Raw genomic sequence first — 14405 nt, forward strand, 5'->3', positions numbered from 1 at the left:
ACTCTTCAGGTGGTCTATACATTGGATATAACCTGTAATTGGCCTCACTGAGACTGCATCAATAAGGTGATAGGCTACATGTAACACATCACCCAATACTTGAACTTTTACACTGAAGAGAAATGCATCAGGGTATTGATTTATTCCAAGAGGAAAACCTTGTGTGTCTAGCTATAGATGGAATGTCAACAAGAGTTTTTCGTTTATTTGTTTTTAATATTTACATTTTAATGCCTATCATTTAGTCAACTTTAATTTAAAAAGAAGAGGATTTCAATTCTGAGAAAGCGCTTTTCTTTTAATTACAGCCAAATACTTCCCCTTGGTTTCACACCTCCTCTCATGTGACTTTTAAAAAGTTTTAGTTCCTGATAAATGTAAACTAAACCACATCGATTTTGGTTTCTGTCTCGATGCTGGACAGAAAGCTGCTTCGTAAATCTGTGGGAGGTCTATTTAAAATGTCAGTGATCTTCTGATGCGGTTCACACGAGGGACTTTTCTCTCAACTCACTTTGTGTATGAGGTGTTCCTTGTAGCTGAATGCACATAGGAGGAGAATGTATATAACATCACCCTCTAGTGGCGCTATGAGACACTTCACAGGCACTGAACATCTCAATATGCTTCCCTTTAACGCAAAGTATCATTCAGTGCTCAGTCATGATCACATCTAGATATGCCCCAAACATTCTGACACAAACATTAGGTCTTGCAATACAGGTTGGTATTGCAGCCTCAACAGTCTTCATCCAGGTTCAAATCTGGGATGGTGTGGTTTCAATATGTGGTTTGTGTCTTGGACCACAAGCAACCATAAGCTGGTGTTTAGTGCCACATCAATAGAGGCACTGCAACAGATGTGGCATAAGGTAACATAGATGACAAAAACAAGACAAGTGGGAAGGATGCAAAAAACAGTGAGTTAAGCGAAGTCACGTGCGATGCAAATAATACGAAACACTGCAAAGGATGAATGCTGGTGAACTTCCATACCCACATGAATGCTAATCATTTGTGCATTATACTAATAGGTAGGTAACCAAGAGCAACAAAAGTGATTATTGTTGTAGTTTCAAGAAACAGGGGAAAGAAAACCTTGAAAACCACAAGGGGCTGCAAGAGGAACTACGGTGCAGAAAGTGAATGTAAAAGTAAAAACCAAGGTGGTAGAAGGAGAGAGGCGCCAAAAGTTACAAAAAGGTGCCATTGAAGGAGCAACACTTTTTCTTGGAAGACTGAACTGTAAAAGGGCAAACAAATTTAGCAAAATTTCCCTTGTGGTTATAATTACCTTTATTTCTGGGATTTAGTGACGAAGCGTTTTTGTCTCCAGAATTTCCTGATACTGCCTATTAGCATACTGTGGTAACAACAACAACAACAACAAAAAGATCTAAATAGTACATTTTTGCGTTTAATCTAAGTAATGAAAAATGTCATTGTTTGTTAAAATTATAAAACCATTTTAAAAAACATAAGCTCCCATCATTCAGTGTGGAGAGGAGGCCATTTTGGTTCAGGGCCCCTGATGGCTCAGCTGGTGTCATTTGAGCCATAATGGAGCTTCACACTGTGAAACAAGCTTTGACAGTGTCTGGCTGCCACAAAACCGGTCTGGCTGGTGGGAAAACTGGTGCACTGGGAACACCCATCACTGTGAAGAGAAGAATGAAGGACTGAGAGACTGATGGAGGCTGGAGGTGGGAGGTGTTAGTAAGGGACGGGGGAAGGTAGACCTACCTGTTGCTTGAGGTCAGTGAAAAACAAATAGTCGATCACAAAGGAGAGGAAAAGAATAGAGAGAGGAGGGTAGAAGTGTTTAATGTTGAGCCACAATGCTCTATTCAATGATCCGTGACTAATCAAACCTGGATGTAAAGAAACTCCACCCACCCGCCATCACCTCCGCTCGCCACTCTTTGCTGCCCAGAGTCCAATGGCAAAGCATGACCCGGTAGGTTCTTCTTCTTTTCGCTTCATACTTTTATTTTAACAGAAATTCCATGCAGTGTGTCTCTTGGCCTGTCCTATGATTTCAGCCTTCCTTTAATCCACAGTAAAACTTCCTGCTTAACCAATACTCACCTGTCACTCTGAATGAAACTTTTTATTTGCTTCTTTGTTTGCTCTGTTTGGGTTTCATTGTGTTGTATTAGTTGTGAAGCTTCCAGAAATTCGAACAATGCAGCTCAGTGCAGAAACCACAGGCTGCCATAAGATGTTATTTTTTCACTATACCTGTTAGGCAGCCAGTGTTTCGAAGGGTCTCTGTCCTAGTTTCTGTCACTTTTACACTTTGCCTGAAATGCTTCCTTTTACTCTTCTCAACTCAAAAACGTAAACTTCGCATGAGTTAAGAAAAAAGTACTCTTTCCTGCTTTGTGACATTGTGTTTTCCGCATAAACCAGTTGGCCTTTCAATTGTTTATTTAGTCTAAGATGTGGGAGAAATTTCTCAACTGGTAAAGAAACACGTAATCCTTTAGTTGATCTGAACAATCTGCTGGACAACAATTGTTGCTTCTGTCTGTTCACACACCTGTAAAAATACACTTGATTTGGATATATTTACATAAGCTACTGGATTTGTCACAAATATGTGGTCGGACTTTGAATTTTCAGTTGACCGACTTCGTATTCAGAGTTGGTGTCATTGTTTGTTCGGAAGAATATTGTGAGACCAAACATAAAGACTTTCCCATTTTATGCCATTTGTTTTTGTAACTTTAGAGTACAGTCTTATTGTCTGAGTGCAATACTGACATTTTGAGTGTCATGTGAACCCTTAATCTTTTAATTTTTCTCGTATTTTTTGGTGATAATGGCCAACAGGCAAACTGTGCAATATGATCATGTGTGCTCAGCTGGGAAATATGATGAAGCTACACCTCCACCTTTTTCTGACTTCAAGTAAGTCAGGGTGTATGCTGCCTTTAGGTGAGTTTTGAAACATGATCAGCACGCCATACAAATGGTCTTATGAAACGTCTTTGTTAGTGAGTCTACAAGCAGCTTTCACAGTGCTGCCTTGACAGTTTAATGCTTTAGATTTTTTGACAAAGGATTTTTTTTTTTCACCCCAGTTTATGAAGGTTTACCCACAGTGAAGAATGAAGAAAGGTCAGAAGAGTTATGGAGAGGCCCTGGTCAATGGCGGTTGCGAAATAAGTCCAAACCTTAGGCCGCACAGGGAGCAGATTTGTTGTGGTTGCTTGTTGATGTGGCACTAATTTGTAGTGAAAAGACAGTAACCGACACTAACTGTATTTCTTGATTTCTTTTGTAACCTCATTGAAATTTATGGATTGTACATTGTAAACTATGGAACTGGCTGATACTCGTAACAAAATGTCGTTACAGAGAGTCCCAAACTTCCTCCTAAATAACAAAAACAGTATCTGCTTTGTATGTGACCTCATTCTAGTTTTGTAGTTTTGCTTTGCAAGATTTTCAGAAGGGATAGTAAATGACTTCTTGCAAACTTTACCCATCCTTGTAGGTTTTTCTGTAGATGCATAAGTGACACTGCAAACAGGTAACCGCGTTCAAACAAGTCTGATCACATAACATTCTGCATTTGAGAAATTTCCAGTCCCAAAGTTGCAATTCCACATGCCATGACACAGCAAGAAATAAGTAACTAGAAACATGAAGCTCATTGTTACGTGTGATTAAAGAAATAGTTTGGAAACTTGGGGAAATACGCTTATTTGCTTTTTCGCCAATAGCTAGACAAGAAGAATGATCCCACTCTCATGTTTTAGGTCAAATATGGTGTCTGACACCCTTTAACTTGGGTTAGTACAATGACTGGAAACAGGGGCATCTGTCCAAAGGTAACAAAAGCTGTCTACATGCATACAGCCCCTCAGATATTTCAGATCGGATGTCATCCAAGATTGAAATTCTCTTTTTTATAATGCATATGATGTTACAGTTAGAGGCAAATCAGCCTGTTCAAATATGGGAGTTTCTGGGAGAGGTGGGTGAGTAATTTTCCCTTGAAAAAATACCAAACCATGATTAACTTCCAGCATTTAGAAATTTCCTGTAAGTCGGCAGTATGTAAATTATATTACGTTTAAATGCATAATAATTAGTCGCACCATAACAAACTAAATCCATCAGCCTGTGCTATTATTAGTGCCTATAACATGTTGTCATATCCCATAAGAACATCATTTTTTATGTGTTTTATAGAGTCACAGATGCAAAAATCAACATTTACAAAAAGGGATGTTGAAAATATGAAAACAAAATGAGGCGACAGACTGTTCTGCACCCCAAAACACAGCTTTGATCACATTTAACTTGCTGGCTAGTTAAACATTATTGTCTAATTAAATTCATTCAAATAACATTGGTCAGCAATGAACATAAGTTGACTGGCTGGCTCACATTGTAGATGATTGTCCCACCTTGTCTAGGATAATTTATTTTAATCCATATACATCACTAACGCAAGGTGGCACAGTGGTTAGCATTGTTGCCTCGCATCAAGGTTACCAGTTCGCGTCCCGGTGAGGACATGCATGTAGTTTGCATGTTCCCCCCGTGCAGCGTGGGTTCTCTCCAGGTTCTCCGACTTCCTCCCACAAGTCCAAAAACATGTTGAGGTTAATTGGTGATTCTAAATTGTCCGTAGGTGTGAGTGTGAATGTGTTTGGTTGTCTGTTTTTAAGTGTAGCCCTGTGATAGACTGGCGACCTGTCCAGGGTGTCCCCTGCCTTCACCCTAAGTCAGCTGGGATAGACTCCAGCCCCCCTGCGAGCCTAGTGAGGATTAAGGAGTGTATAGATAATGGATGGATGGATAGATAATGGGTGAATGGATCACTAACCATCTACAAGCCTAATACCAGTATTGTTTCATTGTCTCATACTTGCTGACATCTTCAGAGGCCCTTTTCTCATGTACACAGCATTGGTTACTTCAGTGGAGACTGATTTCATTCCCTTGTCTCTGACGAACTGGTTTTGAGTGTCTGGATGACTGTTTAATCGGTCTGACTTGACCTGTGCATGCATGTCTGTGTGTGTTTTCAGCCACAATAGCTTAACTAGTATTGTTTTTGCCTCGTGAGTCGGTGTGTGTGTCATCATGGCAAAATCTGGTGATAGAGACGCCTACTGTAGCGGAAACTACCAAAAAGGTAGGTCTGAGTAGTTTGACTGCTTTTTATGTCTGTCTGTTTCTTTGTGGACAGATTTTTATCAACGTGATAGCGTAACAATTATGCAAGACGCAGTCACAAAGCTGAAAGGGTGTGTATCTGAGATCAAAGGGAAGTTTTAGGAAAGGTTTGGTCCGACTTATGAGCACTGATTGCTCATGTAGGCTGGGAAAAATGTTTTGTAAAAAAGAACACAGAAAATTTGCCAAATGTCTGTAAAATATTGATATTTTTAGATGATTAAATGCAGTCAAACAATGTACTTTTGCAGTCACACATTCTACAAAAGCAAATTACTATCTGTAAAAACACAGACCTTTTAGAGTTGTCTTTTACAGCAAGATTGTACATTTTAATAAGTACATTTTTCTTTCCTCTTTCTTTGTGGCACTGCCATGGAAATGTGCATGATCAAAAAATGAAATGCCTGAATGCCTTTCTAGGTATTTTCTATTGCGTCATCCTAGTTTTTAATAATTTAACTTCTACCATGTTCAAGGAAGGAGGAAGCAACAATATTTTAGAAGAATGAGACAATGCGGAATGACCCTTTAAGGTGTGGTAGAAACACAGGTGATACTATTGTTTTCTTGTTACAAGAATCTGACCAACCTGCACTCTGTTTAACATGAGTCAGTTTTAGCCAATTAGCTGAGGGTGCTGGTGCCAATCCTTCCAATCCAAAACATCAATTTTAGTTGCCTACCCTCTCCTTGTTACTTCTCACTTAACCTACCTGATTGATCCTATTCAGGACCCCAGACCATTTGGTTTAGGTGACAGGCATTGTTTTTTTATCTTTGAAGATTTTTTTTCAACATAAAAGGAGGGGCATTTGTCATGCATTTGGAATCAAAAATACGTCAACTAATCAGAAAATTTATTTAACATAGTGTCAAAGTCTATAGTGAATACCAACAAATATTTTGCACATATTTTTTCATGGGTCCAATGGACCCCGAAAGACCTTCTACATATGGCAACATGAAAGTCCTAAATAGGGTTAAATCCTTTGTCTGATAAGGCTACAGGGAAGTGTGGATTTTTAAAAAGGGCAGCAAAGATAACACTATGAAATCTAATCCTTTAAACACTGTTGCCAGGATACGTCACTCATGTCTTTGTGCGTTTGAGGCTGTTACCTTGGTGTGGACTCAAATACACACTTGATAATAATATTAGGATTGCATGGAGGACAATGGGTTAGGTGTTCAGTCTTGGCAACTACAAACATGGGAGTGTTTTGCCTTTCTATTGATTTTGTTTTTCGTGATATTATGAAACCTATGAGAACTGGCTGGCTGGGTGCCTTGCTTCTGAGGATAAATGGCCGATAATGGCAAAGAATTCTTCAAATCACATCATACTACAATAACTGATATATTTTTTCTTTTCAGAACACACCCCCTCCTCCTTACTACTCTGTTGCTGTCCACGCCCAGCCCCCTCTCAGGCCTTATGAAGAGGTGGTGTATGGCTTGGACCCCAGCCTGAAGCCCCCCACCCAGCCGCACTACATCCCCCAGTATCCACCACCGCCAGTGGTTGCTCCCCAAGTCACACAGTCTGGCACACGTGAGTGATATCTGCTGAATTTCCACGGGAATGCAATAAATGTAGGTGTGCAAGCAAAGCAACCGTCGAGTCAAAGTTGGTCATTAATGTGTGTGTTTCTGTTTGTGGTCTGTTTGTGCAGCCCGGAGTAGGAAAAAGAGATGCTGTCAGGGTAATACACAGTGGTACGGCGGGTCAGGAGCAGCCTTACTGCTGCTTGGTCTGCTGGCTCTAGCCATCTGGCTCGGAGGTATACTTTGTTTATTCATACAGATCACTGAACAATATCATTAATATTCATTTACTTTTCTAATTTATTCAGGACTCTTGTAACTACATGTAAAGTCTATGTTAGTCACAATTGTTCTTGTGCCCTTGTGGTGCTGATTACAATAAATTCGCTTGCATTATTTTGTTGAACTTTTTCTGATTAAAAAGACTGTAGGTTAAAATATGGTTGTGTTTTTTGCATAATGTATCAGCAATAAGCCACCAACAAGAACAACATCTTAGCCGAAAAGTTCCAAAAACAAAAGTTCATAGAATGATTATTTAAAAAGATTATTAGGTTAGAGTGTTTTTTCTCTTTCTATTGAGATGTGCTGGCTTTCACAAAATTTTAATACTTTAGCAAGTTTTTAGAGAATATTTTAAGGAATCATTTTCCCAACTTGGACTTTTGTATTTGCATAAAATATGTTTATGGAAATTGCATTACCTTGGAATGTATAAGCTGAATTAATTCAATAGAGATGAAATATTTGCTTTTATTCATCAAGTGAGGGAGAAAGAGGTGATGTTTTTATTTAACCTGCATCTTGCTGCTCTTATTTATTTATAGAATTTTGTGTTGGTTAATTAAGACAATAATGGTGCACTGTACGACTACTCATCCACACCCATTGCTGCCTACTCTATCCCTGACCACAGTTCGTTATGGCACCTCGACAACAACAGTGATCTTCCATCCGGACGACGATGATTCTGAAAGTGAAAATGAGCCTTTTCAAGAGCTTGACACCTGCCCCAACAACACTGTGCAATGTGATGCAATAAGAGACTGCCAACTGGGCACTGATGAAACAAACTGTGGTGAGTTGGCTCATGCGCACGGGCACAAATTATGTGTCTGGGTCTTTTTCCTGAACAGTTACTTGTTAATAAATGACAGGTCCAATATTCCCCAACCTTGAACCTTGAACAGTCTGAAAAAGGTTATAGATGGAGCAAGAAAGAGTAGGTGCAGCTTCATAATGCAGAAATGATACCCAGTGATCTTGGCAAACAAACCACAACACCCTAAAATCCAACAATTTATCATGCTATTAGATTTCTCCAAAAGTAAGCAGTTAACACAAACACAACCAACAATGACAGATGTTCTCTTAACCCACTTTTACAACACATATTAATGGTGTATTAGTCAAAAATGTGATCTTATGAATTCATAAAATCTTGATTTTAAGTATCTGAAATGCTCATGACAAACAGATTTACTTTACTCACCTGAGCTGCTGAAGACTTTGTATCACCTCTATCCAGACATGTGTGGCCCTGTCTAGAGGAGGAAGCAGACTAAACTCTTACCAGAAAGATCCACCCTCTGACACCCACACACCCACACACCCACATACCTTAACTAAACTGGACTTATATGGTGAAGGCATTGACAGTTGACATCCAAAAGGAAACTCTCTAAATAAAACACACACAAGAAGATTTTGAACTCTCTTCCATAGGTTTGGTAATGACAACAATATGGAGGGCACATATAATTAGGTACAATATCAAGCGTTCAAATTTAAATGCCCACTAATGATATTAACAGTAATGTTATTCATGTAGAGCCAGGAGATTATGTAAACTGACATAAGACAGTGTAGCCAAGTAAAGCTTTTATTCATATAAGCACCAGAACACAAACCTAAAACTGAAAATTGCAATCATGTCAGACAAAACCTGATGCAGATATAAAATTGTATTCATTTTTTTTTTGTCCCTCTCCATGTCTTCCCCAGTGCGGTTTGGTCGGGACAGCAGTCTGCAGGTCAGGACAGCTAAAGATGGCCGCTTCCTACCAGTCTGTTACAGTAACTGGACTCAGAGCTGGGCCAACCAGGTCTGCACTCAGCTGGGATTCAGAGGGTAAAGAATCATCACTTCTACTAACTTATTTTTGTCAAAGATGATCTAAAGTGTGCTTAACATCATTTTAGGGCAGCAGTGCTTAATGTGAAAACCTACTTTGGATCAGCATTGCATGGTCAAAATATTTCATATCATTTCTCACTCAATCTCAGACCCAGAACAGGATTCTTGAACGAGTGATTGATCTCGTCATTTTTCCAGACACATTTCCAACAAGCAGCTGGTGAACATGTGCACTTCTATCTCCAACCTGTAATTTACCCACTGAGTTCCATCTAATTTCTCCTCACCTGCTGCTGTGTATTTAGGCTTGAATTGATTCTCCACAGGCTTCGCTGAAGTGTCTCAGTGTGACAGAACCAGAATGAGTTTCCAGACCCAATCAGGCATTGATTTGACAAAATGGTCTCTGTATGTGCAAGTTTACTTTCTTCAGCTTTCTGATCTGCCTCTCCCTGTGTCTGCAGCTCCTATGCCAGCAAAGTGATTAAGTCTCAGGAGTCTATTGGTTTGGTACTGACCAGCGGATTGTCTTCCCCTATCCAGGGTCAGGTAGAAGTCAGGTATATATCTAATCAAATGAAGTCTATAAATTAATGTTGGTAAACTGCATGTAGTCATGTTTACTGACACGTTTTTCTCATTGTGGCATTACGTAGTCCTTCCTGTCCAAACCAAGAGACTGTCTCCCTGCAGTGTATTGGTAAGGAGCCTCCATCTGTTCCCACAGTCATGTGTCACACACAAGCTTGTTTTCTCTCCTCTTTGTTTCTGTCCCTCCCACACAGTAAACACAACTGCACTTCCAGCCATTGGCCACCACAAGATCTACAAATGAACGTTTCATTAGTATGACAGCTACTGAGTTACTGTATTGGGTTTATCTGAAATCAGCTCTTGCCTTCTTTTAATCATAATTCTGAATTCAATTTAGAGACCCTACCCATATACAGGAGGTGATCTATGATTGAAATTCAACAGTGAGAAAAAACAGAGATATTGCATATTACAATATGGTTAAAATGAAGTGTAGCCTGTGAGCTAGTCAAAGCATATGCTTGTCGTTTGCTGTCATGCCTACTGGCAAAGCACCTACCTACCACTGCTAACACTGCTGCTCTTTTATGCTGTTGCTTTACATAACCCTGAACATCCACTTGTTGGCTCTGAGTCCAATTTCCACACCAGTGTCAGAGCCTGAATGGTAAACATCAAGCCTGTACATAGCCTGTAGTCCCACACTAGTTTATTCTATCGGCGCTAGGAGCCTAAGTATAAAAAAAACTAAGTTCAGTGCAATGAGCTGTATCAAATTAAGCTTCTCATATGTGTACAAGCACAAAACAAGTGACTCATTTTGTTTGTTAAAAATTCCAAATGGAGAGAATCCTTGATGTGGAAAACAGTTTTGTAAAGTAAAAACACAATATAATCATTCTGTCACTCTTGTTTCAATGAAACCCATGAAACAAAATTGCAGAACTTTGTTTTCTTTGTTTCTTTTGCTACTGTACAGCACCTTACACTGTTTCTCATTCCCAGATTGTGGTCAGCAGCAGTCCACAGACCGGATCATTGGGGGCAGCATAGCTAAGACAGGCCAGTGGCCTTGGCAGTTGTCGCTCCACTTCAGAGGATCCCACGTCTGCGGAGGAGTCCTGATCTCTCCTGATTTTGTGCTCACCGCTGCCCACTGTTTCCCGAGGTGATTGACACAGACAGTGCCCGAGCAATATTTTTTACACTTGAGTATTTTCCGTTTTTATCTCTACTTCAATAAACTTGCTTGTTCTGAATCCACATATTGCAATTTGAGAAAATTATACTCTTCAGCTTCAGTCCTCAATGCTGAACCGATACATTTTCTAAGTCAAAATGCACAGTGCGGTTACAATGCTGAATATATGCCATTGCTAAATCATTATGCTTTTCACCGAACGACGTCTTTGTGTCCTGGAAGCAGCTCTTCATCCCTCTCTGCTGAGAACTGGAAGGTGTATGGTGGAGCAGTCTCTCTGAACAATCTGCCTCAGCCCTACACAGTGAAGAAGATCATACTCAATGAGAACTACAACCGCAAAACTAATGACCAAGACGTTGCTCTACTCAAACTAACATCTGCAGTAAAATTTGATGGTCAGTCACATCTTCAGTTGATTAAAACTGTGTTTATGTTTCCATAGCTTTCAAACCAGTGGCTGTGGTCAGGCTTTAATCCTCATAGGCACATTTGTAAATGCCATGGTGGAAAGTAAACCTCCATGCTGCAAGCAGAGACTCAGGAGAGGGTTTCAATGTGACTGCCTTGATAATACAACAAAAACTGTTAATGCTGGGAGGTAGTATGTATTCAGAAGCAGTATGTAGTGCTGCCAGGTAGGGGACTGAATAGCTTGAAAGGCAGTCCTTCTGCTGGCTGACCCAGGTTTAAGAGACCTGTGGCAAGAAACATTCACTCTCCAGTTGAAGCATCCTTGAACAAATCACAAAATTTCTACAACCTTAAGAATTTTTTGCTCTCTGTAGCTGCAGAAAATAACAGCCCTGTGAAGATAAATAATGTTTTACATTACTAATAACATTACTCAGTGTTTCTGTGGTTGCATTAATTTACATTTCGATTTACATTGTTTACTTCTTACATGTAGAGTGACTTAATATGTGAGAACATCTAGCCATTTGTTTATCCATTGTAAACATATATGTGTGTGTGTGTGTGTCTGTTTGTGTTTTTACTTCGCAACACAATTTTAATTTTATATATATATGCACACACACACGTATGTATGTATGTATGTATGTATGTATGTATGTATGTATGTATGTATGTATGTATGTATGTATGTATGTATGTATGTATGTATGTATGTATGTANGTATGTATGTATGTATGTATGTATGTATGTATGTATGTATGTATGTATGTATGTATGTATGTATGTATGTATGTATGTATGTATGTATGTATGCATACTGCCCAGTGGGTAGTGACTGCCATGGAAATGTTTTGCTCTTTGTGTTGAGTCTGAGCTTTTAAAGTCTGTGCTGAGTCCACAGTCATACTGGTAATCTGATTTGCCCAGCCCAGTGTGTTTGTGTGCATCTGTCTCCAGTACTATCCTTTTGGACACACAAGGCTGCTGATCTGATGTGTTTGCAGAAGTTAAATACATTTCTTTTGTGTCATCTAGATAAAGTTCAGCCAGCTTGTTTGCCAGTTTCTAACCAGCAATTTCCCCATGGAACCAACTGCTGGACATCAGGTTTTGGCACTACTGAGGCAGGTTCAGGTAAGCTGCAATGTGGGGCCACTGAGTATGATAGAAACATAACAAAGAACATATGTTTGTTCTTTTATATCACCATTGCATACAAACAGAAAGTGTAGTATTTACATGCATCTACATGTATTACCATAAAAGTTATCTTTTTTTCTTTTAGTACTTTTTGATTGTTTGAGGGCAGTATGCTTTGGTCAAGGGATAGCTAATTGCTGTTAACTCAGAGTACTCCAATAATACTACAAAAGATTCAGGTATACCTAAGTATAAAGTTTTTCTTTTGAACACAAGTAGACAGCCATTGTAAGGTGAACACATACAGTGTAAGGACAAGTAATATTAGATCTCGGATTTGGTGCACAAATTGTTCTTTACTATGTCAAAAGGATGGATTACAATTGGAAGCAAGAATACAGTGAGACCAGACAAACAAATCCAGAGCGGCAGCTGCTGGGAAGATAGCCATCAGAAGAAGTGCAGGCAGGCAGGCAGGCAGGCAGGCAGACAAGAGAATAAAGTTCAGACCCTGTAAATTAACACAGATGAGCCATCAGAGACTCACTAAGGTCTGCTCTCCATAAAATAATGTGCATAGTAAATGGGAAAGATGTGTGTAAAACTCAATAGTACTGACTGATGGGCAGATGCAGGATGACGGATCTCAAATAGCAGGGAACATACAAATTTACTGTGATTATTCAGATAAATTGGAGACAAAATAGGGAAGAAATAAAGACTGTGGCCAAGCTGTTGCAATGTCAGTACAACTAAATGTCAACTTCAAAATATAACTTTCATTCATCTAATATTTTGACATATTATCTCACCCAGTTGTTAACCAATGACTCTTTATTTTCTTTCCAAAAAAAGACACTGTCTCCAATGATCTGATGGAAGTGAGTGTCAACATCATTGACAGACAAGTGTGTAACAGCCCAAAAGTGTATGAAGGCGCAGTGACCAGGAACATGATCTGTGCTGGGAACCTGGAAGGAGGCAAAGACTCCTGTCAGGTGAGCAGGACACATTCAAGGGATAGTTTTATAGTATTCACACTGAACATCCAGCCACCTTCAGAGAAAAACACGTTAACTAAGTACAAATGATGTTTTCTCAGGGTGACAGTGGCGGACCTCTGGTGTGTCGGGGAGACAGCCGTTGGTTTCTGGTGGGGATCACCAGCTGGGGAGCTGGCTGTGGGGCGAGGAACAAGCCTGGTGTTTACACCAAAGTCACCAGTGTTCTGCCCTGGATCTATAGCAATATGCAGGTAAAACTGCATGAAGCAAAAAAAAAAAAAAGCTCAGCTAGCGTAGGAATGCGTTGTTTGATAATGAGATGCTGAGGATGCCCATGTTGTCACTATGTTAACTCCTCCTTTGCTTCCTGCAGCGACCATGAGAAGCCATGATGCCCCCCGGTCTGCTCCCCCGCTTCCCCAGTGAACTCCGCACTATGAAGTCATGAAAGAGATGAATGGATTTATAGAAGAATGTATTATGAGAAGACATTGCAGACAGAAAGACAGACATATGAATGGTTCATGCTGGCTTGAATGAGTAGCAGCATGACAAAATGCACAAGTTGAGCACAATTACTGCCCCTGCATGTATATTCATCCAATGTCCCACGATGTGTTTTACACTCCCAAAACCGGATTATTGATAAAACTAATTAATGCACTGACTTCAGTCTTGCATTCTTGATTTTATTTACTATCACTTGGTGCCTCAGTAATACAGCACACAGACAGCATGCTCAGGTCTACATTTATGATAAACAGACTTTAAAAGCAGCTGAGCTGTCTCTCACTGCTTCTGTTGTGTGCCAATGAAAAACAGTCAACTTGACTATGATGTCTATGTGGTTTGATAGTGATAATCCTTTAAAATAATGAATGATTAAAGAGTTGTGGCTTTTTTCCCCTCAAGAGACACATCTCAGGTTTTTCAATGTTGACCATTGTTTACTAAATTAAAATTTAAAAAAGACACTTTATGTATTCACTTTGTGAAGAAAGAATGCAGCGTGACCCTTCACTGAGCTGGGACTCTGTGCACTTAAACCTCCCCTTATGCTCACACTGTGAATTCAGAAATTGTTTCCCTTGCAATATGTCATTGTGTGTTTTCTCTGTGTCATATTTATGTGTTTATTTTTTCTTTCTATGGGATCACTGAGGATTATAATAAAATAAAGATCAAGGAATATCCTTATTGTGGAATTGATTAATTGGCACAATATTG

General features: G+C 39.6%; 1 protein-coding gene across 1 annotated transcript; it reads left to right on the forward strand.

The window, feature by feature from the left end:
* The first annotated feature begins 1785 nt into the window (after positions 1 to 1785).
* On the forward strand, positions 1786 to 14152 carry tmprss13a (transmembrane serine protease 13a). Its single transcript, XM_008287016.1, has 13 exons — positions 1786 to 1957; positions 6574 to 6751; positions 6873 to 6980; positions 7661 to 7822; positions 8749 to 8875; positions 9346 to 9441; positions 9538 to 9581; positions 10421 to 10583; positions 10842 to 11014; positions 12070 to 12168; positions 13030 to 13172; positions 13277 to 13429; positions 13552 to 14152. The coding sequence occupies exons 1-13, from the start codon at positions 1940 to 1942 to the stop codon at positions 13558 to 13560; spliced, it is 1473 nt and encodes a 490-aa protein (XP_008285238.1). The 5' UTR covers positions 1786 to 1939; the 3' UTR covers positions 13561 to 14152.
* Positions 14153 to 14405: the final 253 nt, after the last annotated feature.

This window comes from Stegastes partitus, unplaced genomic scaffold (assembly GCF_000690725.1).
Source record: "Stegastes partitus isolate 25-593 unplaced genomic scaffold, Stegastes_partitus-1.0.2 Scaffold482, whole genome shotgun sequence".
In the NCBI taxonomy this organism is placed as follows: Eukaryota; Metazoa; Chordata; class Actinopteri; family Pomacentridae; genus Stegastes; species Stegastes partitus.